The 24,266-nt window shown below is 35.1% G+C and overlaps 1 protein-coding gene across 7 annotated transcripts in view; it reads left to right on the top strand.

Moving 5' to 3' along the window:
* Nucleotides 1-24,266, top strand: part of ptprdb (protein tyrosine phosphatase receptor type Db) — a 69,243-nt gene that overhangs the window by 26,788 nt on the left and 18,189 nt on the right. For 5 of the 7 annotated variants that reach the window (XM_059553842.1, XM_059553841.1, XM_059553838.1 and 2 more), the window contains 10 exons: nucleotides 5,423-5,562; nucleotides 7,394-7,539; nucleotides 7,769-7,910; nucleotides 8,306-8,491; nucleotides 11,176-11,193; nucleotides 14,345-14,455; nucleotides 15,963-16,232; nucleotides 17,114-17,695; nucleotides 17,807-17,949; nucleotides 18,034-18,175. In XM_059553842.1, coding sequence (XP_059409825.1) covers nucleotides 5,475-5,562; nucleotides 7,394-7,539; nucleotides 7,769-7,910; nucleotides 8,306-8,491; nucleotides 11,176-11,193; nucleotides 14,345-14,455; nucleotides 15,963-16,232; nucleotides 17,114-17,695; nucleotides 17,807-17,949; nucleotides 18,034-18,175 — 1,828 coding nt within the window. In that variant the 5' untranslated portion in view covers nucleotides 5,423-5,474. Of the gene's footprint in view, nucleotides 1-5,422; nucleotides 5,563-7,393; nucleotides 7,540-7,768; nucleotides 7,911-8,305; nucleotides 8,492-11,175; nucleotides 11,194-14,344; nucleotides 14,456-15,962; nucleotides 16,233-17,113; nucleotides 17,696-17,806; nucleotides 17,950-18,033; nucleotides 18,176-19,904; nucleotides 20,208-20,511; nucleotides 20,706-21,904; nucleotides 21,908-23,381; nucleotides 23,406-23,951; nucleotides 24,070-24,266 lie in introns of all 7 variants that reach the window. The other 2 variants (XM_059553844.1, XM_059553840.1) reach the window with 2 other exon arrangements.

The following is a 24,266-nucleotide window of genomic DNA, read 5'->3' as shown; positions in this document are numbered from 1 at the left end:
GATCAGGTGCAGTATTACTGACAATCTGTCAAGTCTGCATCAAATCAAGCAATACATAATCACAGTTAAACTGTCTGATCAGTCAGATGTTTGTCACGAGAAGAGTTCCACAAAACAGTTATGGTTTGCAAACATTTCTAAGAGTTGATGTTTCAAATACCGTGTGAACTCATTTCCCTGGTAGCACATAGAGCTTTATTTTCCCTCTTCAATAAGTTTTGTCAGTTGTTTTGTTTATTGGTCTAAATCTTGTTTATTGGGTTGCATTGGTTAGTCAATCAGTTAATTATCTTGTGCTTCGTCCCCCCCTTCTGAATTATGTTGTATTGATAAGGAGTTATCACAAAGTAAGTCTGTTTAGCTGTGCTATCTTACAATCAATATATAGTAAAAAGTTAAAGCGTTGCTGATGTAACCAGTTAAAACTTGGAGTGGCGATGAGGTCTTAAAATGTATGAAAATTGTCTTAAAAAGGTCTTAAATGTAACTCCACGATTCCTCTATATACTCTGTTTAAGACCTACACTGGGTCTGTAAGTGAATTGTAAGAATTGCATTATTTAGGTTGCCCAAAATATCCAGACAAGCTGTTCTTTTTGTGGGTTTATTTTGTTGAACAAATCAATATTTCTTTTCTTTCTTTGGCGGAGTGAAACATCTAAGGTCTTTAAATGTTGCATAGAAGTAACCACATTGAAACAGATTGAAGATTGGAATACACAGAGGACCCATGTGATCGTGTCACGCAGGGTGTTCCATATGCAGAAGCTTCAGGTCACTTTTGGCCAGGGTGAGACAGATGTGTGTACCTGTTAACTGTCACAGCTGCTCCATGTCAAAGGAGCTCTAATTGGAGTTCTGCGTTGTCAAGGCAATGAGTGCCTGCCAGCGAGACTGTCCCACATCTACATGTCATTTTGTCCTCATCTGTCTCTTGCCCTGACAGCTGCATCTGTTGTACAGAGACTTAATGAAGGGTTTTGTAGAGTTTGTGTTTGTAACACACTAACATGTTCTTGTGTTGAGTTACAGCGGCCATATGGCCAAAGAATTGTCTTTCCTTGCTGTTATATGTTTGAGTGCTCATGTGATGGGATGCATATTAGAGATGACAAGCTGTTTGTAAATGAGAAAACTCAGTTCCTAGTACCTGGTGGTGTACTCTCTTCTCAGTTAGTCATTACATCCGATTCAGTGTGCGTTTTTGTGTGTTTGTGAACAAACCTCTGGGAAACACACACAGCATTTTTCCTCCCCAATACTGCAAATCGCCTTATGTAACCACCATTATTCCCAAACAGATTTACTTATAAGATCTGCAGGGGTCTTTAACATTTTTCAGGCGAAGGACCCCCTGATGGATAACAGACCTCCTGTTATATTTGAAGCCTGTATTACAATAACATGCATATAGTATCAAATTAATACACTTATACACTTTTATATGGGGCTTACATTGCAAAGCCATTAAAATGATCATTAACGAGTCATATATAGGTTGCATTTTAATTTTACTTTAATGTGGGAGGAATAATGAAACATTTAGCTGAGCTTCAGTTTCTTAACTTTAGCTTTGATTGATGTTTGTTTACTAATTTTTTTGCACAAAAATGACTGCAGTACTGTCACAAACCTCCTGTTGAAGACCCCTGCTGTACAGCATTAATAGTACAACAGTTATATTTATGGCATTGCAGGTCCATTTATAGTTAATAAGCTGCATTATAAATTGCTGTTCATGTCCATGGACTCTTAGAGCACAAATTGATTTAATAGTTAAAAACTGTCATGGTTCAGCAAAATAAGAGTACATCGCTCAGTCAGGATTTGAGAGGGAGTTTAGTGGCTCGGCTGTTGAGCTTTTATTGTAGTAATTTCAAAGCCTACGCAATTTTGTATACTCTTTTCACTTGAAATACAGGGGATGTTGTTTAAAATAACTGTTTTGTAGACGTTAAAGGGATAGTTTATCCAAGGTCTCTTCTTGTCAATGCGAATCTATAAAACTTTATTTCTTTTGTAGAGAGCAGAGGGTAAAGTTTTTTTTTTTTTTTTTCATTCACATCAAGGCTAATTTTCACCTAACTGCAGGCTAATTGTGTCTGTGCATGTTAACGTGGTTGGTGCCTTAGTAATAAATATCAATTATTTGACTCGTTGCATCTTAGAATAAGTAATTAAGATGCAGATTTGTTTAGTCAGCAGCTATGTTTCACTGTTCCACAAATATCACACATAGACACACACTTGCTGTCGGCTTTCTTTCATAGTCTCTTATGTTCCTCTCCCTCTCACTTTGTCTCTCTCATATGCACACAGACGTAGCCACAAAGCTTAGCTATCGACTTTTGGCACAAATGGAGTTGAAGCAGGAAATATCAGGTTATCATTATGATGTCTGTTCTTTCCAGATTAGACAGGGTAGCGTATGGCTCTAACACAGGAAAATAATCCACACACACACACACACACACACACACACAAACACACACAAACAATCCACATTGTCTGCGCAGTCCAAATCGAAAATCAAGGATTCAGATTCTAATTTAAATCTGTAAACAAACAAATAAGTGTAGTTTTAAACAAAAAAAATTTTAATTATGAAAATTAAGAAGATTTTTCTTTAAGATTCTGCAACGTTTTGACAATGTTAAGGCCCTTGTGCTAAAGGTCAATTTTTGTTGCTTCCACTCAAGCAGAAGATGCTCTTTCAAATCATGCTGGACAGCATGGATCATTAGACTTAAGTTTAGTCCAGCTTGAGTGCATGCCTTCAAAAAAGTCAAAAAAAAACAAAAAAAAAAAACATAAAATATTCAGATTTTAAATGTACAGTAGCACAAGTAAAAAAAAATGTTTTGGTGCTTTATGCATTTATTTGTTATTCTTTTTATTTTTTATTTTATGTGAAATTTATGTAACTTTTTAAAATATATATTTTTACTGAGTTTTAAATTAGAAAAATATAAAAAATAGGAGCATTTTCCCAATATGTCTTCTTAGACTTCTTAGATGTGATGTATATTTGGTGGATATACTCAGTGTATTTGTGTTGTTTGCGTGCATCTATGTATTTTCCTGATAATAATGTGTATTAGGGATTGTGTTAAGCTGCTGTGGAGTGTTTTCCAAATGAGGCAGATGGTGTGTGTGTGTGTGTGTGTGTGTAGCTTTAGAGGTTTGAAGGGCTTCAGTTTTACATGAGTCAGAGATCAGATTGACCCATTTCCTCCACAGCAGAATCCTGACATGTGGAAACACACATACATTTAGGGTTTGTATGTGTCACCGTTCCCCTCCTTCACTCCCCGTTTCCTACATCATCATGATTCCCTGCAGGAAGTGACATGTGTGGTCTTTTCTCTCTCAGCCCTGTAAAAGTGAAGGAAGCCTCAGAGTGCAGCAGAGGAATTAAATATGAATAGGAGACAGGGGAGGCAGCACGGATGAGGGGGTCTGCAACCACTCTCTCTCCTAATGATGTGATGTGATGTGATGTGACAAGTGTGGTGCTCGTGGGGGCAGAGTTACCATAGCGATTCTCAACACGCCCCCCATCTGTGGCAATCTCCCATGCACAGCATTCATATTTAATGCAACTTTTACTTAGTGCAGTTCAACTGCCCACCCAAACTCTTTCTCCCTCTCTCTCTCTCTCTCTCTCTCTCTCTCTCTCTCTCTCTCGACCTGTCTCTCATTCTTCACGTTATATTTTCAGAAGTAAGATACATTATACATTTAGGGGCTGAATGTTATAATTATTGAGTTTATGTTAAAGTTTTCCAGCGTGCTGGAGAGAGATGCCTTTAGGAGCTGTCATGTATTATCATATTCAATGCAGTTTTTTTAATCAAAGTTTTAATAAAGTTATAATCTGAATTCTGTATAACTTTCGAGTTATATTTCTTCCCACATGTGTCATAACCAAGACATCTGTTATCAGTTGTTTTTTTGTGCAGCTTTTCCTTTTTTCAACTATGCCCCAAAAAAAGTTTTTTGCAATCTCAGCTGACAGCTTTAAAGTTTGTGCAATGGCAGATTGTTGTAATTTTTATCGCTTGGAAAAGTACTATTCTGAAAGACAAAAATCAACAAAATTTTACAATAAATTTATTCACCCTCATGCAATTCCAAACACCATTAATTGTTTGGTGTTGGTAACATTTTGTAATGTTTGTAAAAGAAGTCTCATGCTTACCAAGGCTGCATTTATTATTTCTTTATTATTATCAGTAGTAGTAGTAGTAGTATAAGTATTGATATTACAATATGTTATTTGATATTGTAATATATTTTAAATTGTAATTTATTCATCAAATGATCACTCAGAAATAACTTTTATATGCTGATTTGTGTCTTTATGAAACCTTTTGAAATCAGGATTCTGAAGAAAACTCAAAATAACAACATTATTTCAAATATTTTTTTTTGTATAAATGTATTTACTGTAACTTTTGATCATTTAATGCAACTTTGTTGAATGAAATTATTAAATATTTTTTAATAGTATAATAATTTAAATATTTTTTTTTAAATGACCCCAAACTTTTAAATGATAGTGTACTATAGGTTTTCCTTTATATATATATATATATATATATATATATATATATATATATATATATATATATATATATTATTAATATAATTAATATTATTATTATTATTTTTTTTTTTTGGAACACATGAGAAGATATTTAGCACTTCCTGGTGACTATTTTCTATTACATGGAAATGAATGGTTAGTCAAGAGTCAAAAAGTGTCCAAACAATCACTATGAAATTAATCTATACATAGTTTTGCATTATATTTAAAATATTCTGAAGCCATATGATAGCCTTCTTTGTAAGAGAGCCAGTTTTTACAAATCATTCCCTCTGCTGTAGCTTTTAGAGTGTCATTCACATTTATACATAAAAATAATGCGCCAAGATGCATGGTGCCAGTTTTGATGTCAGTCACACTCGGCCATGAGGCACCATATGTAAATGTACCTTAAAACCAATGACACAAATTACAGCAAGATCTTATGGCTTCAGAATACTTTGAATATCACAAATCATATGGACTTTTTTATATGCTGATTTATTTATGTGTTTATTTATTTGCATTTATTTTTTTGGAGCTCAACAATCACCTATTCAATTTAGAGTAACATTAGAGTTTATAAATGATTACAGGATTTTAATTTTTGGTGAACTGTTCCTTTAATGCAAGCTAGACTACTCTCTGTCTGTGAAGGCTCTATGTTAAATGATATGTTCACGGATTGATTGACCACTCGGTAATTTGTTATCTGATCCTCAGAGAAAGTCTTACACACAGAGTACTAATTGATTAATGCAATCGACTCGTGTTGAGCTGCGGCCTGCACATGTGACTGACAGATATGTTTGCTTGTTCACATGTTTACTTTAGGTTATGAGTGCACTTACAGCTTGGTGATCCACATAGACAAGCCAATGAGAGGATGGCCAGAGGTCACATGATCTACAGAAGCGCCTACCAGCCGGTACTACTGATTCTACTGAGCGTGCTCCAGCTGGCGAATACACAAAGTGAGTACACAGACATCAAATACATATAAAACAGAGACTGAATCCTCTGAAACTCAGAATGATCGCTGGGTCTTTTTGTGAAATATTCTTCTTCCCCACCAGCGCAAAGGATAAAGGCACACTTTAATGCAGCTTACAAAGTAGTATGTAATTAAAAAATAAGGTTTTTGAACATGCTAAGCAATTTCATCATGTTAAACCGGATTATAATACAATCTTCCATTTGTTTCTTTCACTGCACCAAATGTCCAGATCAGTGTTTACAAAACAACTGTGGCCTTCGTTGACTACGTAAAGAAATGACGTCAACGTTTAATACATGGATTTTTCACTTTTCATTTGATGACCACGAAAAACATTAAAGAAGATAATCAGGCCGGCATTATGTTATTCTCTATTAGAAGAGGAAAGAAAAACCATTGTTTTTTTAGTTGTTAAGAATTTACATGCTAAAAATAAGATTACTTTTTTTTATAAAAATACAATCAATTGTATTTGTATTTAATTTATTGAATTTATTAAAAAAAGTCAATTATTTTATATTAATTATTATAAACATGGTTCTCTCTTTGGTCTTTGTAATTGTGTTTTATAGAAATGTAAGAGTAGTTGCACTCAAGGGCTTTCTTTTGTAAACGTTATCTGAGCTTTTTGCAGATTAAAGCATGTAAAGTGAAGATGAAGAGATTTCACTGTGCATCATCAGGGGTGATGACACGAACTCTCACCCACGCACTCACTACATTGTTCTGTTTGAACCTGAGCTGAGCCTTTGGTTAGTTACACATGCCATTAGTTTAGAGCTGCTGGTCACTGGGTTATCGTGCAGATTAATGTGACATCATCCTTAGATCGAGTGGATTAGCAAGCACTGCAGACTGCATCAATCACACCGCTTATCTGCACTTTCCTCATCTACAAGAGTTAATTCACTCCATCTTTTGTATTAACTGTAACGCATTTGAGTGCATGCATGAAGTCACAGCCTGATTTTCAAATAGGTTTTATGATTTTAAAGTCAAAGTCAAATTTATAAACTAACATGTTTAAATTACAGACCAGAACTTTTGCCATTCCTGCCAGTGATTGGTTTATAGGGAAAATAATTATCATAAATATTTAATACTTGTATCATAAACAAAATGCAATAAAATGTAGTATTTAATACTGCATTTCCTAAATCATTATGGTAAACTGTCAACACATTTTAATCTAAATTTTAGAAAGAAAATTATTTTATTTTATTTAAAATGACTGATTTTAGTTTTTAGTGTTTTAGTTTTTTATATATATATATATATATATATATATATATATATATATAGAGAGAGAGAGAGAGAGAGTAGTATAGAGAGTGGTATTGAATTTAATATTTAGTGCAATGTAAAAATAAAAATAGACTTAAGTTACCGGTAGGGTTTAAAATATAACAAGCACCAAATGCAGGTGAAAAAATTCTTGCCAGTGGACCCACAAAGTTTTTAGAACAGCAATACTAAATGCTAAATTTTTTTGTTTTATTTTATTTAAAACTATATCATTCAAAACAATTGATTTGATATTTATGTTTTTTTTGATGTATTTAAACATAGGAGTATAATTATTGGCCTAACTGTCAAAATTATAATGAGTCAATTTATTATATTATTATATTTAGTGCATCTGGTGCCTATAAATTTTAAAATCTGCCTGTTAATTACTCTAAGTGAGAAGTACAACTTCATGATCCATAGATACATTTGTCAATTTTTATTCTGGAGATTTTAAATAGTAAAGGTTTCCCTATCCTCAAGACAATTCTGAGTTGACCAATCTCTGTCTTTCTCTGCAGGTCCTCCTCAGTTCACTCGGACACCTGTTGATCAGATAGGGGTTCAGGGGGGCGTGGCCTCCTTCGTATGTCAAGCCACAGGAGATCCACAGCCTAAAATCACATGGAGCAGAAAAGGCAAAAAAGTCACCAACCAGAGATTTGAGGTAAACACACCTCAACTGAACAAACACAAACCATACAGACAGCTTGCTTACACATTTGCTGCGAGCAGCGATACAAGGTTGTAACACTACTAAAGTGAGATTCCCACAGTACGCTCTCTGTAACTTCACACATTTGCCCTGGCTCAAAGGATGCTATACACATGGTCTATAAAGACCCACAAGCTATTCAGGGAGTTACTAACACATTTGCCTCTGTGTTGTTGTGTAGGTGATCGAGTTTGAGGATGGTTCAGGGTCTGTGTTGCGAGTGCAGCCACTGCGGACCCCCCGTGATGAGGCTGTGTATGAATGTGTGGCATCTAACGAAGCAGGAGAGATCAGCGCCTCCACCCGTCTTAGTGTTCTCCGCGGTAGGCACAGATCTGACTAGAAGCTTCTTTAAGAGTTAACTTACTCAGAGACCTGAAGTGCATTTCTGTCAAGCTTACTCAAAACATGGCATCTCTGAGTATTACTGTTATTTTTAGAGATGTACTTGTATTTATTATTATTATTTTTATTTTATTTTTTTGTCAAATTAAAATGCATCCCTTTCGATTTTGTAGTTTGTGGTCTATATACGTACCCATCAGAGCTGTTTGTCATCTACAAGAATAGGTCCTTAATGAAAGATACCTTTTAAAAACAAAATGTATGCTACTTTGCATAACATCTGCATAAGATCACCTTCATCTTGTGAAGATCGAAGCCCTCCATTGAAGGCAGAGGTGTGAGTGTAATGCTTGTTTGTATTTGTTTATTTCAGAGGACCAGCTTCCCACTGGTTTCCCTTCTATAGATATGGGCCCTCAGCTGAAGGTTGTGGAGCGTTCTCGCACTGCTACCATGCTGTGTGCAGCCAGTGGAACACCTGACCCTGAGATCACCTGGTTTAAAGATTTCCTCCCCATAGATACACACACTCATGGGCGGATCAAACAGCTACGCTCAGGTTCGTGTGCTCTGGAGGATTCACACAGTCTCTGTGCTCCTATTGTGTCATATGTTTAAAGGTGCACTTAGCAAATGTGTCTCATTAAAATGTTTTACACATAAAAAAAAATTATAATACATTTCACATATATGTTTTAAATGATGTACACCCACATGAGATAAAGAGTCATCTCAGTAGTTTAAAAAATGTTTTATTCTACATGGAGCAGGTTGTCAGGTTGAAATTACATGACCAGCAGTTTTGCTTGTAAAAACAAGTTACAAGTTACAAATATCAATGATGTTATTATAATATGTTTACTTCAGATACATAATTCATTAGTGATGCACCAATATTGAAATTTATACCACCATGATAATAATTCATACAAAGTTTATGGTCAGTTATCAAATTAATACTTTTTTCAGCATTAAATTGATCAAAAGTGACAGTAAAGACTTCCAAAAGTCTTCCGAAAGACTTTCAAAAGATTTCCTTGACAAATAATTTAATCTGAAAAAAAAAAAAAAAAATTAAGCAACATTGATTATAATATGAATATTTATTGAGCATCAAATCAGCATATTGGAATGATTTCTGAAGGATCATAGGAAAAAAAGTTAGTTTAAACTGTAATTATATTTCACAATATTAAAATTTTTCCTGTATCTTTGATAAAATAATGCAGTTTTGGTACACATGAGAGACTTTAAATGAATTTTTAAAAACATACCAAAACTTTTGAATGTGTATATTATGCATTGCTATATACTTTAGAAATCATAATAATAAAAGAACAAGGAAACGAGAGAATACAATACACATACACAAGACTCATCATAACAGTGGGAAAAATCAATTGTCATGCAGTCAATACCAAACCATAACAGCCAACGATTCCCATGCTACAAACTTACACAAAAAACCTCTTTGAGTACACCTTTAAAGAAATCCTGTAGCCTAATATGCTTTCTCTCTCTCTCATACACACAAACACACACACACACACACACACACACAGAAAGTCTCAAACACACTGTTTTTGCTGTGCGAGAACCTTAAGTGATAAATGTGCTGTCTCTTTTTCTGTGTTTTAATCTACAGAGTCCTTTGGTAAGTGTGCTATTCTGAGGCACAACACACACTCACATGTTCAAGCACAAAACAAACAAACATGTAGTTATTGATAAAGCGCATGACATATCTATATATTGTATTCCCCCTAACAGTATAGTCCCCCTCTCTCCACACACTTAGTCACACAGCAGTCACGTACAGTAGATACAGTCCCCCTTACCCAAGCGCTGCCCCTCTAATGTGTGATACTGAGCCTCTCGCTGTTTCTGGCTCCCTCCTTCACTGGGTCACTCGTTCACTTCTCCAAACACTCACTGCCCTCGGCATTGGATTTCCTGCATCACTACCCCCTCACTCTTTCTGATCTCTCTCTCTTTCTCTCTCTCTTTCTTTCACTTTGTTGCCTAGATAGGTTTGAATGTCCTAATGCTGAATGTTACAGTGGCTTTTCACCCAAAACCGTGGCCTTTATTGGCTTTCCTCTCTCTCTGGGCTCGAGTCTGCCTGTCTTAAGTCTCTGTGTTCTTTTCAATTATCATTCATAAAGATATTTTCTCTATTGAACTGGTTTTATGATCTGCTTTCTTAGAAAACGGAGGTGGCATTCAGAGGTTGTGCTACAAATCATTGTCTGCCACTGACAGACTTGGTTGTACATTTTCCATCATGTTCTGTCAGTTTTTTTTCTGTTAGTAAAATACATGTAACACTTGGTATTTATAGTGTGACATTGATATCACAACAGTATAGCAGAGTAGCAGATTCTTGACTTTTTATTCCACTCTTCTTCTTGTAATCTGGACATAAAATTTAAAGCTGCAGTCCGTAACTTTTGGCACTCTAGCAGTTAATAAACAGAACTGCTTGCATCTTGTGGAAGAACATTGTAGCCGGAGCTACTTCTCTCTGTTCAGGTCTATGACGAATCACACAGGTACTGGGCTACTCCGCAGCGGTTCAACCAGCGCCCGTGTGAATATAAACACTTATTATAGCTGTACCGTGGTGTTTCAGACAAGCCAAAAACGTGGTTTGGAAAATGGATTCATGATGTACTTACTTATTATATTAATTTTGTACATTTTGAACATAAAGTTACAGACTGCAGCTTTAATACAAACAATATTTCATGAATTATTCAACAATTAATCTTTGTCTATTTTAGTATGAGAATTTTAAAAAAGGGTTTCTGGAACAGGGATACAGACCAGATGCCTTATGTTTGTGAAAAATGAAATTAATTGAAAGCATTTTTTATTTTATTTTTAATTATTATTTTTAATGTAAAAAAACAAAAAGAAGAATATTTAATAGTAAATATTTTAAAACATGCTAAGTGATGGAAAATGTCCTTTTCTGTTCAGTTAAGACAACCTCTTTTGTCATCTCATAAAAACCCAACGTACACTTTGCACTTAAGACATGAAGAGTCTCCCTCCTCCCCTTTTTCTCTTTTTCTTGCATTCTTTTTTTTTGCTGTTTCTATTATATCCCTCTCTCTTTCTGTTTTCTTTCTCTGTATCTTTTTCACTCTCTCTGTCACTCTGTCTTTTTCTCATTCTCCCTCGCTGCACTAACTCGTCTTCTCTTTAATCTCCCATCTGCTTTCATTCTCACACATCCAGGGGGTACACCTATCCGAGGTAAGAGACTAAAGCAACCCACCACATCTTTCCTTACCTTACCGCTCTTTTTCTTTCTATCTTTGTCTTCCCTTTCCCCTCCTCTCTTTTCATCTCTCTCTCTGTTTATCTCTGTTTGACTAACCGTGTCATTTTCAGAGACTTGTTTGTCATGATTAATGTTCTGTCACCATGATAAGACTTCCTCCCCTTTACACTGATCTTATCTCAGTGTGTTTTTTTTTTTTCATGGTAAATTAAAATCAAATAGGCATTCATTTTGTGAGTTGATAAAAATAATTTAAAGGGGATTTACTTTAGTGGTTTTCTTTCTTGTGATGGTATTACTTTTTGGAAACAGGAAGCTTAGGCAGGACATATTGAAAGGCTCATCCCTAAAACCTACGTAGGTTATATTGGTAGGAGGGACATTCTCATTCGAGAACATTTTATTGGATAAAAAATTGATAGATGAGTCATCTATAGTTTTTGGTCTGTTGTCCCCAAAGGCTATAGATTTTAAATGTGTATATTATGTAAGAGCGCACTATAGTGTTTAGATGGCTTCAGAACTAACAGCAGAAAACTAAAAGCCACGAAAATCAACTTTTATTCCCCCTTCAGTTAAGAATGGTTGCACCATTGCTTGAAAGGAAAGAAAATATATAATATAAATGATATGAGGGTACAGATATGAAAGATGGCTTGTGTTTTCCACTTAAATAGAGACTGGCTAAATCATCTTATATTATCTTGTATTGTGAAATGTAGACCATTAAGTTAGCAATTTCAGTGACATGTTTTGCTGTCACTAAAATTACAGAAAATACTGACGTTTTTGTGAAATATTGTTGTTTTGCACAAATTAAAGCATTTTTTCCTGTTTTCGCTGATTTTCTCATGCTCTTCTGATCCCTCTGTGGATCTTCTCACTTCTTTCTCTCTCTAATTAAACACCATTTCATTTTTCAGCTAGAAATTTCTGCTTGGATGATAAATCTGGCTATTTTATATTTATATCTTGTCTTTTTAATGAAGCCTTTTTAGAATCCACTCTACATGCAGTGCAACAGTCTGTGTCTCTTGGAGTCATTTCTGTCTGTTTGTGTCTCTATCTAACTATTAATATTTAAATAACATTGTTGAAAGAGGCTGGCCGATTATTCTTTTTCTTTTCGGCAAGGCCAATTGTTTGGTTGTTTTGAGATTTTAAGGCAATATCTGGTTTATTTTATTCTTGAAAATTTGTTCTTGGAATTTTTTTTTATACTGTAATGATTGTTATACTCGTTAACTATTTTCATTTTGTGCCGATATTTACATGCAAACCAGTTTGTGTGGTGTTGGCATGTCTGAGTTACAGTTAACAAAATGTTACAGGTTCAGTACAAATTAAGCTCTATGTAAAGCATCTGTGACATGCTGTTCCAGAGAAAAGAGGGAATGTATTGTACCAGGATAAACTGTATAATGCATACATACAGCAGAAATTGTAGCTCCTGTATACACTAGCATTATATAATTGCTTACTGATTTTGTAAAATAGTATATGAAAAAGTGTATGCCTGTCAATAGAGCTTAACTTGTACACAACCCAGAACATTTCTTCCAAAGTACTGAGCTGGTGACAAATTGTGTTGTTATGTGTTGTGATGTTGTAAATTAGGGATGCACCAATAGGATTGTTTGGGGCCGATACCGATTTTAACAAACACTTATCGGCCGATTCCGATACCGATATTTGTCACTTCCTCTCTTATTTAAAATGTTGCGATCAAAATAGATAATATTTTGATCATGTTTTAAATCAGCAAAGTTAAAAAACACCTGCATTAAATTATACTAGCAGTTTTATTGCTCCATCATCAAATAATTTTTAATGAACATGGAATGGATCCATTAAACATTCAGCAGCCCTACATAAATACAACAGAACAAAAATACATATTAAATAAACAGTGCTTTTTAGGTAGGTTTAACAGTTTTCAGGTACAGAAATAAAGTAAACAAATGTAAAATAACACTTCACTGTATAAATTAAATACATATTAATCCATCTTTAATATGTATTAAATATGTATGAGATCTCTTCTACTAAGGCGTGACTCTTATTTTGACGGGATTTCTAGTCTACGAAGCTACATGGTTAATGAAAGCACGCAGTTCTTCAGATTTAAATCAGATCTCATGCCTTTTCAGGGGGTCCTTAATAAACTGACAAATAGTTTATTAAGCACCCCCTGAAAAGGCATGAGATCTGTATATATGTGACCCTGGACCTCAAAACCAGCCTTAAGTGTCAATTATTCGAAATTGAGAATTACACTGAATCATCTGAAAGCTGAATAAATAAGTTTTCCATTGATGTATGATTTACTATGATCTGACAATATTCGAAGATCTTGAAGATCTGGAATCTGAGCGTGCAAAAAAAATCTAAATAGTGAGAAAATTGCCTTTGAAGTTGTCCAAATGAATTCTTAGCAATGCATATTACTAATCAAAAATAAAGTTTTTATATATTTATGGTAGGAAATACTTATACTTAACATCCTAATGATTTTTGCCATAAAAGAAAAATCAATCATTTTGACTTAAACAATGTTTTTTTTGGCTATTGCTACAAATATACTCCAGCGACTTAAGACTGGTTTTGGTCCAGGGTCACAAATGTGTTTACTGTTAGTTGTAATAAGTGTTTTGTTTAATTTGCTGTATGTTGATGGTAATGTAACTGAGAGAGAGAGTTTAATGTGCACTTCTTGTGCTGTGTTTTGTTTAGCTTTTATGGTGATTTTTTTTTAAGTGAAAAAGGACACAATAAACTTAAATAAAACATCAGTCATCATTTAGATGAGGTCCGCTATACTTATGAAAGTTACAAAAGTTATTTAGTCAAGAACAGCATACAATCTTTTGTCTTTCGTTATTTGATTAGCATTAAAGTGCAGACAGCAGTGCTAGGATTATGCAACAGATATTATACAGCTCAGTGCCTTCATGCAGTTAATTAATAAACCATCGGTTTGTTATATCGGACTTTTTCTTTATATAGCCGATATGCCAATGGTTGTAAATTGAGAAAAAAAACGGCTGATAAATATCGGCTGCCGATAGACCGGTGCATCCCTATTGTAAATGTAAATGCCTTTATATGTGCATATGTATCCAGGTGCACTTCAGATTGATCAGAGTGAAGAAACCGATCAGGGTAAATACGAGTGTGTCGCGACCAACAGCGAAGGAACGCGCTACTCAACACCAGCTAACCTTTATGTCAGAGGTACAACTTAGTGTTACTTATTTGAGTGCTGTAGAATTAGAAAATAAAACCTGTAACTAACACATTTCTATGAATAGTGTAGTCTGATTCTTCTTAGATCATCTCCTCTTACCTTAGAAATGTTGTAATTATTTGTCTTTTTCAATGCTCATTTCTCACTGCCGGACTCCTCTGTAGAGTTAAGAGATGGTAAGTGTTCTTCTTTTTTCTTACTCTAACCTAAGTTTAAGACCCTCACATCCACATAATCCTTCCCCTCCACTGGAATTCCCTCCCTCCGGACGATCTAACTCACTTTCCAGATCCTAATACTGCATATGTCATTTGACACTAATCTGCCATATTTCACCTGATCCTACTTAACCGCATTCCATAACATCATGCTAATAGCAAATTATATCATAGAAATGCTGTATACCCATTTAAACTTGTGTCCATCTGAAAAAAAATGTAATTCATACATTCATCTTATATTATAAGAGCATTTATGTTATAGAATACTGTGACATTACAGCACCATATTTTTCTGTATTTTCACAACTTATAAGCAAGGGAAAGAACGTTTTGTTTGTTTTCAAGTAAAAATTAGATACACTAGAAGGATTTATAATATAATATATAAAATATTCAATGTTTGAAATGAAATTACAAGAAAGCATACATAACATAAGACATAAGAAACACTTTACAATAAGGTTTCATTTGTTAATCAGTTGAATGCATTAGTTAACATGAACTAACAATGAAATATACTTCTGAAGCATTTATGTGTTAGTTAATATTATTTAATGGCCCATGAACTAACATTACAATTAATTACATTTAATAGGAATATGATTTAGAATACAATTTCTGTTTTATGGAATAGATTCAATGTTTAATATGAAAATGATTTAGAATATAATTTACTAATGCATAACAATTTTATTTTGCTGCATATTATTAGCATTTACATAAACCAGCCAGTAAAAGTGCTTTTGTGTTTTTTTTTTATATATTTTATATATATTTCATTACATTTAAATGACAAATTCAGCATCACTGTCTGGTACACTTAACCCCACAACTTTATTATTAATAATAACATATTTATTATTTCTTCATGTAATTTGTACACATTTTTTCCCCCTGTTTTGTACTCTATCAATTCATCAACTTGTATGAAATATATTTTTAAGCCTGAATAAATTTGCTTTACAATGTATAGTGTGTACTTTGTCATGCCAAAATCAGTGTGTAGCTTTAAAAAAATGTGTAGCGCTTTTCTCATGTGGTCACAGGCAGCTGTTTTTGATGGGTTCTTTCTAATTATATGGCCAGTCACAGTCTGGGAGATTAAAGAGGAGGCACAGCCACGTCTTATCCCACTCTTCACTACAACACAGATTGATAACCTGCAGCGTACAACATCTTGAGGGCGTATCTTATTAGGCGCAGTGCTCTCTGTAGCATTAATAATGTCTTTAGCATGAGTTAATAAATGACTCGCTGTCTTTCACACCCTCAGTGCGTCGCATCCCTCCTCGCTTCTCAGTGCCACCGATGGATTATGAGATCATGCCGGGAGGAAGTGTGAATATCTCCTGTCAGGCAGTGGGCGTTCCCATGCCATATGTCAAATGGATGCTGGGAGCAGAGGATTTGACTCCAGAAGATGACATGCCTATTGGGCGGAATGTTTTAGAGCTCACAGATGTACGCCAGTCTGCCAACTACACGTGTGTGGCCATGTCCACTCTCGGAGTTATTGAAACTGTTGCCCAGATCACAGTTAAAGGTACGCAGGAGTGATGTTTAAAAGGCTCTTTGAAGATTTATTAAAGTAAGAAAAACCTTTTAGTTAAACAATATGTTCCATGGGCAGAGCCAGTATTTAGGAAGCAGGGTGTCTGATGGTTGTTCCAAAGCCTAGTGAGCTGGCTTGCTGTCTAATGCCTGGCTAACTGAAATATGACCTCATAAGTCAATGACTTGGAACATTCCTTATTGGCAGCAACTCACTCTGGGTGCACACAAAATCAGCTTTTGTCTCATTTCCTTCACCTTAATGTTTGTTTGGCTGAGCTGGTTTCAATGCATTGAGATTGCCTTCTCTGTAAGAAAAAAAAGCTTTTCTGCTTTTGAATTTGGCCAAAATAAAAGCTACATTGCTACATTTTGGAACAACCTTACGTGCTATAAAATATGTAATGATGATACTTTATTATATTAATATTATTTTTTATTTTTTTTTTAGAAAGAAGACTCATATTTTCACCATTTTAAAATGTAATTTATTCCTGTGATGACAAAGCTGATTTTTTACTAGCCATTACCCCATTCATCTGTCGCATGATCCTTTAGAAATCATTATATGTTGATTTGATGCTCAACTAACATTCTTATTTTATGTTATTATATTTTATGTCGTGGTGCTTAATAGTTTTGTGGAAACAGTGATACATTTTTTCATGATTCTTTGATAAATAGAAAGTTCAAAAGAACATAATTAACAGTATTTGAAACAAAATATTAGTACATGTAATGTACAAATATACTGTAAGTCTTTACTCTTACGTTTGATTACGTTTAATGCATCCATGCTTAATAAAAGTATAAATGTACAGAAAAATATAAATAAACATTTTAATTTTAATTTATCCATTTCCTCCTCCGTAGCCCTTCCCAATCCTCCAGGAGTTCCGGTTGTCATGGAGCGATCTGCCACCAGCATTACTCTAATGTGGGACAGTGGAAATCCACTTCCTGTATCTTACTACATCATTCAGTATCGTCCCGCTTCCTCCACCGACCCCTTTAAAGAAATTGATGCCATAGCAACAACTCGTTACAGCGTGGGTGGACTCAGCCCCTACTCGCACTACCTTTTCCGGGTTGTGGCAGTGAATTCGATTGGCCGTGGCCCACCGAGTCAAACCGTGGAAGCTCGCACAGCAGAACAGGCGCCTAGTTCCCCTCCCCGTCGTGTCAGAGGTCGTATGCTGAGTGGTTCCACCGCAATGGTGCAGTGGGAGGAGCCAGAGGAAGCCAACGGTCAGGTGGTTGGTTACAGGGTGTATTACACCTCGGATTCGTCACTATCTGTGAGCCAATGGGAGAAGGAAATGGTTCGAGGGGCGAATTTTCTGAACATACGAGACCTGACACCGAACAAAACCTATTATATTAGAGTTCTCGCTTTCACTGCAGTGGGAGATGGACCTCTTTCCAGTGATCTGCACATCATTGCCAAGACAGGAGGTGTGCAGAATGTGAAGTTGGGATTATTTTATAGATTCTAATATTGCGGCCTATTTTGTTTCTGTTGCATCATTCTCTAAGCATCGTCTTTCTGCCTCCTCTAATTTCTAGTCCCATCCCAGCCCACAGAACTGAAGGCAGAGGTGAAATCAGAGACCAGTATTCTTCTGTCGTGGATCCCTCCTGCTCACAGTGGTACTGACGCTATCACTGGTTATGAGCTCATTTACAGGCTTGGAGACCAGCCAGAGCAGGTACACACAGACACACACATATGAAATGTTTGCATTTTGTAGTGTCTGGTTTAATGCTAACTACTTTAAACCTCTTTCTTCCAGAAAATATCATTTGATCCAAGCTCCAGTTATCTGCTGAAGAATCTGAAGCCGTTTTCCACCTACATATTTCAACTTGCAGCACGCAGCAAACACGGCCTGGGGGCATTCACCAGTGAAATCACCGTTCAGACTCCACAAACACGTATGTTCTGTGTAAAGCTTTTATAAAACAGATACAGACACAGAGACTTTTCTCCTTGCTAAAAACACCAAGCTATGTATTTTAAATGGTGGTGTGCTGGCAGGCTTCTCAACTAATTTTACCAGCAGGATGTCCTTTAATCAGCTCAGTCAGCTTCACTATTAAGATCATAATGGTGGAGCAGCTAAACCAGCTACATTTTTCAGCTTAATTCAGCTTTGTCTTTTCAGCATGGTTCACACTGATGTTGGAAAACTAGAAACTGTAGCTTCTTAAATTACAAGCTTTTATTCAATTTAACTTTAAAGTATTCAGTCTGCAGTCTAACATCCCCTATTTAAATTTACTTACACTCTTAAAAATAAAGTTGCTTCACGATGCCTTTTTAAAGACTTTTTGTCTAAATGGTTCCATAAAGAACCTTAAAACAACCTTTTGGAGCAGTCGTGGCCTAATGGTTAGAGAGGCAGTCCACTGCTCCGGGCGTGTGTTCACAGTGTGTGTGTGTGTGTGTTTGTTCACACACTGCTCACTGCTGTGAGTGTGCACTTGGAGAGGTAAAAAAAAGCATCACATCCTTTCCTTTTTCTTTCCTAAAGGTCTTTTTGTTTCACAAAAGGTTCTTTATGGCAAAAGAAGGTAAGAAAAGGTTAGAAAGTTAGAAGGTAAGAAAGAGTTGGTTCTTTAAAGAACCTTTGACTGAATGGTTCTTTGTGGAACCAAAAATGGTTCTTCTATGGCATTGCTTGAAGAAACTTTTGAAGCACCTTTATTTTTAATAGTGTAGCTAAAGTATGGGTAAACTAAATAAAAGTTGCTAATGATATTAAAGCTATTTAAGTGGCAAATGTAAAATGTAATGGGAAGCAGCGAAATGCGAAACAGCTTCTCATGTACTTGCATTTCCACCCTTTCACATTTGCATACAGATGGATGGAAGTCAATGAAAATAAAATTATAATGGAATAGTTATCACCAAAAATGATAACTACAAAGATAACGATAAAGATATAGTTTTAAAAATCATGGTCAATAGTCCACACCACAGCTATAATGATAAAGTCACATAGAAACGATATCGTTGGAATTACTTTCAGAATTATTTTTTTCCAGCTGATGAACGATAAAAAACTTCAGAATCCATCCTGCTATAACTAGCTCGAGAATTTAAGTTGGCAGACAAGCATGCCCTTAGAATAAACAGATGATATTGTTCGCTGGTGTGGACGTTAATTTATCTTTATAGTTATCGGTATATTTACCGTTCTTGGTGTTAACACGACTTTATTTGTTATTGCCACTGAAACCTATATAATGCCGTAGAGGGGTGTATTTAGCTTTTCCCTATGCAAGAAAAAATTTAATGAGAAAGAGGACTTCCCTCTGACTCACATGATATTGTCCCAAGTGTAAACGGCAGGTAAGACCATGAGACACTCAATTAAAAAGGATCTGGAAAGATGGAGTCAAACAAGTAAGTTTTATGTTGAAAATAATTCTTTTTCATTTTAGTTCACCATTTGTGGATGATCGTTTGCAATTTGATCTCTTTTTTTAACCTGTCTGTGATAGAACCACAACATTTTATGTATGTTTTGTCTATTTTTTTGTCTTTATCTCTCATTTCATCTCATTTTCATGCATTATCATCCATTAAAACACTAAAACTAACCTCTGCTGCCACAACACACACAATTAAACCCACCCTCTTCTCAAATCACCCAATCAGAGTCCATACCCCCTCCCCAGGAAGTCACATGCATAAGCCCCTCCTCCACAAGTCTATTGCTCAGTTGGGCTCCACCCCTGACAGATGAAAACACATGCATAACAGGATACTCCATCAGATATGTGGCAGTGGAACGGGAGAAAGACCCTGTACAGAAGATCTCGGACATCCCTTCTAACTGTTTCCGATATCGGGTTGAGGGGCTGAAGAAAGGGACCCTGTACTCTGTGACAGTTGCTGCCCACACTGACACAGGTCAAGGGCCTGAGAGCCTACCAATATTGATCCGCACAGAAGAAGACGGTATGTCTATATGACAGTGCTTAAATTTGACCTTTGACCTGAAGCTAAGCCTCCCTTTCCTTCATCTACCAAAGGCACATTTGTCCTCTCGACATTTGCCTTGTCCTGAACCAAGTGGTTGCATTATTCCTGACTTCCCCCAAGCTCCTATTTCTTGAAGGATTTTTCCATCTGTATTGATAATTGCATTTTCGTCATCCTGGTGAAAACATACCTTTTTTCCTCACCTTTTCCATCCTTCTGCTGTGAGCTGGAAGGATTGTTCAGCTGTGACTACATGTCCTTTACTAAAATGCCCCTTTAGTGCCCAGCGCACCGCCGCAGAGTGTGGATGTGGTGGTCTTAAATGCCACCTCTGCCAGAGTGTCATGGAAACCTCCGGTTGCTGAGCGACAGCATGGAAAGATTCGAGGTTACCAGGTGACATACGCCAGACGAACAGCAGGGGAGAGAACAGTCTCTCCCAGAATTAGGGAACTCCTACTGAGAGACCCGCAGGTAGGAGACTTCACCTCACTGACACACACACATATACACTTCTTAGTCAGTATGTGCTGCAACCGAATCTTTAGAAATGGGGTGTTTATTTTTGTTGAGTTGTTCTCACTTTGATAAACATAATATGATAACTATTATTAAGAAATGAATTGGAGGAGAATATGCAACGTTGCTTGGTGATATTTCTTTGGAATCTTCAAAAAACGTTAACTCAATTTTTTTGTCCGATTCACAATGGAGAATGCAAACCTAAAAATAAGTAATTTTAGAAAATTTGCTCATTTCGACTCATTTTCTTAGAACTGGTCACATATATATGCACTGTAAGAAATGGTCAAACATCTTATCTGAGAGTATTTTTACAGAATGTCATTATCTAAGCAGCCAGTATTTGAACATTTTAATTTATTAACATAAATAAAAAAATTTAAAATAAAAAAATTTGAAATACATTTATTTCATGCTAGGTATACTATAAATACATTTTGTAAGATATTTGCAGTAAAATATCCCAAAACCACTAGGCTAGTGTTATATATATATATATATATATATATATATATATATATATATATATATATATATATATATATATATATATATATATATATATATATATATATAGTGTTATATATTTTGTCCAGCTGATTACTAACAATAGCTCTAATGTTTTCAACTACTTGTAAATCATGAGAAAATTCCCATTCTAAACAGTGACACGGGGCTTAGTTACCCTTTGTTACCGCCTTTACTGACGTAGAAACCACGACAACAGTGTTGTGAACAAATGCGAAGTATAGCTTCACAACAAACTTTAACTAGAAAGAGATGCCGATCTCGCTTGTGTTTTACTCGACAGGTGAGTTGTTTTGATTTTTGTATCTTTACAGAAAACGTATGCTATTATAACGATCAACAATATTATTATGGGGCATACACGCCACACGCGGGGCATCGCGTCTATAGACCCACTTGAGGACGCGTCTGATCCATAGTCTGATTGCGTCTTTGCATTGACTTTGTATGTAATCTACTCGCACAAATCGTTGAACTCGCGTTAAATCCATGATTTACCTTTCTGTCTGATTGATGGCTGTCAGCAGTTGGGTAGAAGACAATAAATCTCATCATTCCACGCTCCTTCTTAGCATCATCAAACCACGCGATTGTTATTTTTTTGATAGTGCGCCCTCTAGTAGCAGGTCCTACAACCTGTACCTTTAATAGAAATACCCTCTAATTGTACTTAGTATACTAAATTGGAACATCTGATTCTGTACTTAATGCACTTTAATTGTGCAGAAGTAGTGTTGGAGACCAACTAAGTACATTTGTAAGTATATTTGATTGTTCTAAAGTGGAATGATTGCAAGTATTTTTCAGGTCCACTTTCAATATTTTGCATTCAAAAACCAATATTTTTCAAAGATCATACAATCCTCATTAGTAGTGACATTAAAAACACATTCAAGGGTTAATGTTTAGAAATGTCCATTGTGCACAAATCGTACTCAAAATAAATGTTTTAATTATAACTATTATATCAGTAAGTCTTGAGCGATGTCAGTAAACATGTTAATAGATTTGAATAATACTTAGTATGAAATGAATGTATTTTAAATAATAAACTTTTTTACTAAGGTCTATCAGTAATATTATGAAACATTTCTACAATTTAAAATAACATTTTCTGTTTTATATATATTTTTAAATGTAATTTATTCCTGTGATGGCAAAGATTATCAAGAAATCATCAAGAAACATTTCGCATTATGATCAACGTTGAAAACATTAAAGAACTGTAAACATTAAAAAGTAGAAATCTTTTGTAACATTATAAATGTCTTTACAGTCAATTTTGATTAATGATTATGTTTGAATATTTCTATTTATGTTTTTATGATTTAAACGGTAGTGCATGGAAACCAGAGAAACTACAGAAAATCTAATACTGTAGGACTCACCATTTATCCAATCACTGATAAACCTACACATAATGATTATTAAAAAGGATTTATTAAAATTAAAATAGTTTATTTATAATTAAATTCTATCAACATTCAATTCAGCTCAATCTCCTCCTCTTGTGTTTAGTAAATTTTCATTCATATTTATTTACTCATATTTAAATGTATAATTTACTGCAAGCCGATTGTTGTGTTAATAAGTATAAGGTTAATCCAAGCTATATGTAGAAACCTGTAAAATGTCACACAAAATATAAAAATCCTCACGGTCACACATAACAAAATAACTTGATCAAGTACATGTGATAGTGTGATTTTTCAAGGTTTCAATTAGTGCTGCTAATTGAAGAATCACTCATATCAATTAGAAATATGATGCAGATCCCAGCTATCACTTGATCTGAACGAGTTTTTTGTTTGTCAGTAATTAGGCTTCTTAGCTCAGCTACTGCTTTCTAAATGGACTTTAATTTAGCCTAAATCACTAGATAACATCAGCATCTGCTTATTATCCACATGCTGAGACAGAACCTCTGATAACGATCTCAAAAACGAAAAGCCTTAAAACCACCATGTAATTGTCCCAGTGAACCTTTCACACTGTTTATTCTTAATAGACCTTTATTCATTGTGTTGTTGCGAATAATCATATTACATCTTGGCATTCACATCAGTTTTAACTATTTTTAACTCTTGTTTTTGAAAACAGCCACAGAACGACTTGAAACAATATGTGAGTATATCTACTTTGAACATGACCCAGAATTTGAATGCATATATTTACATGAATCAAAGTCCCTTTGAGACAAATCAATTCACTTTGCGGTTGTGCCTTCAGGCAGCTTTATTTTATCTAGGCAGTAGGCATAAATAGAAATATACCTGTGTGGACAAAAAATGTAGTCTGTTTGTCAAGAGTCAAATCAAATCATTAAGATATCAATGATATAAAAAGCTTCTTTAGCTCAAATCATAGTAAAAAAAAAAAAAAAAAAAACTCATGCCACTCCAGCTAATGTGTTTGCACTGTGCCAAAGTAAAACTTAAAAGTATACTCCTTTTAACCTAAAAGCTGGACATCCATTTGCCATCACATTGAGCATTGCGATTTCTCCCATTAATCTTGCCACAATTCCTTGCCTTCCTCCTTACTCAATATCTGATATGAATACAGATTATGTGTTGCATTATACAGAACATTTGATTTCTTTGTTTTTTTGTGTGTGTGTTTTGTTTTTGTTGAATTGGTGTTATGGTAAAATGTATATTTGTTTATTAGGACCTAATATTGACTGATTTATGGCCAAACACTGAATACTCTGTGACTGTGGCTGCATTCAACTCAAAAGGCGATGGAGCACGTAGCAAACCTACAGTCATCAGAACTAAACCATCACGTGTGTACACACGCCAACATGCATACATGCTAATGCATTGGTATATACACTTGTTTTTATGTTTATCTCAATGTTAAAGAGAAAGGTCATCCAAAGGATTGCTTTTTTGCACTTTTCAAAAATGTGCCAAGGAAAGCAATGGTGGATGTCAAGAGTGAATATCACTGAATGAGTGAAATTTTTTGAATAATAAGGTG

Source organism: Carassius carassius, chromosome 7 (assembly GCF_963082965.1).
Source record: "Carassius carassius chromosome 7, fCarCar2.1, whole genome shotgun sequence".
In the NCBI taxonomy this organism is placed as follows: Eukaryota; Metazoa; Chordata; class Actinopteri; order Cypriniformes; family Cyprinidae; genus Carassius; species Carassius carassius.
This window is presented reverse-complemented; position numbering and strand designations above follow the sequence as displayed.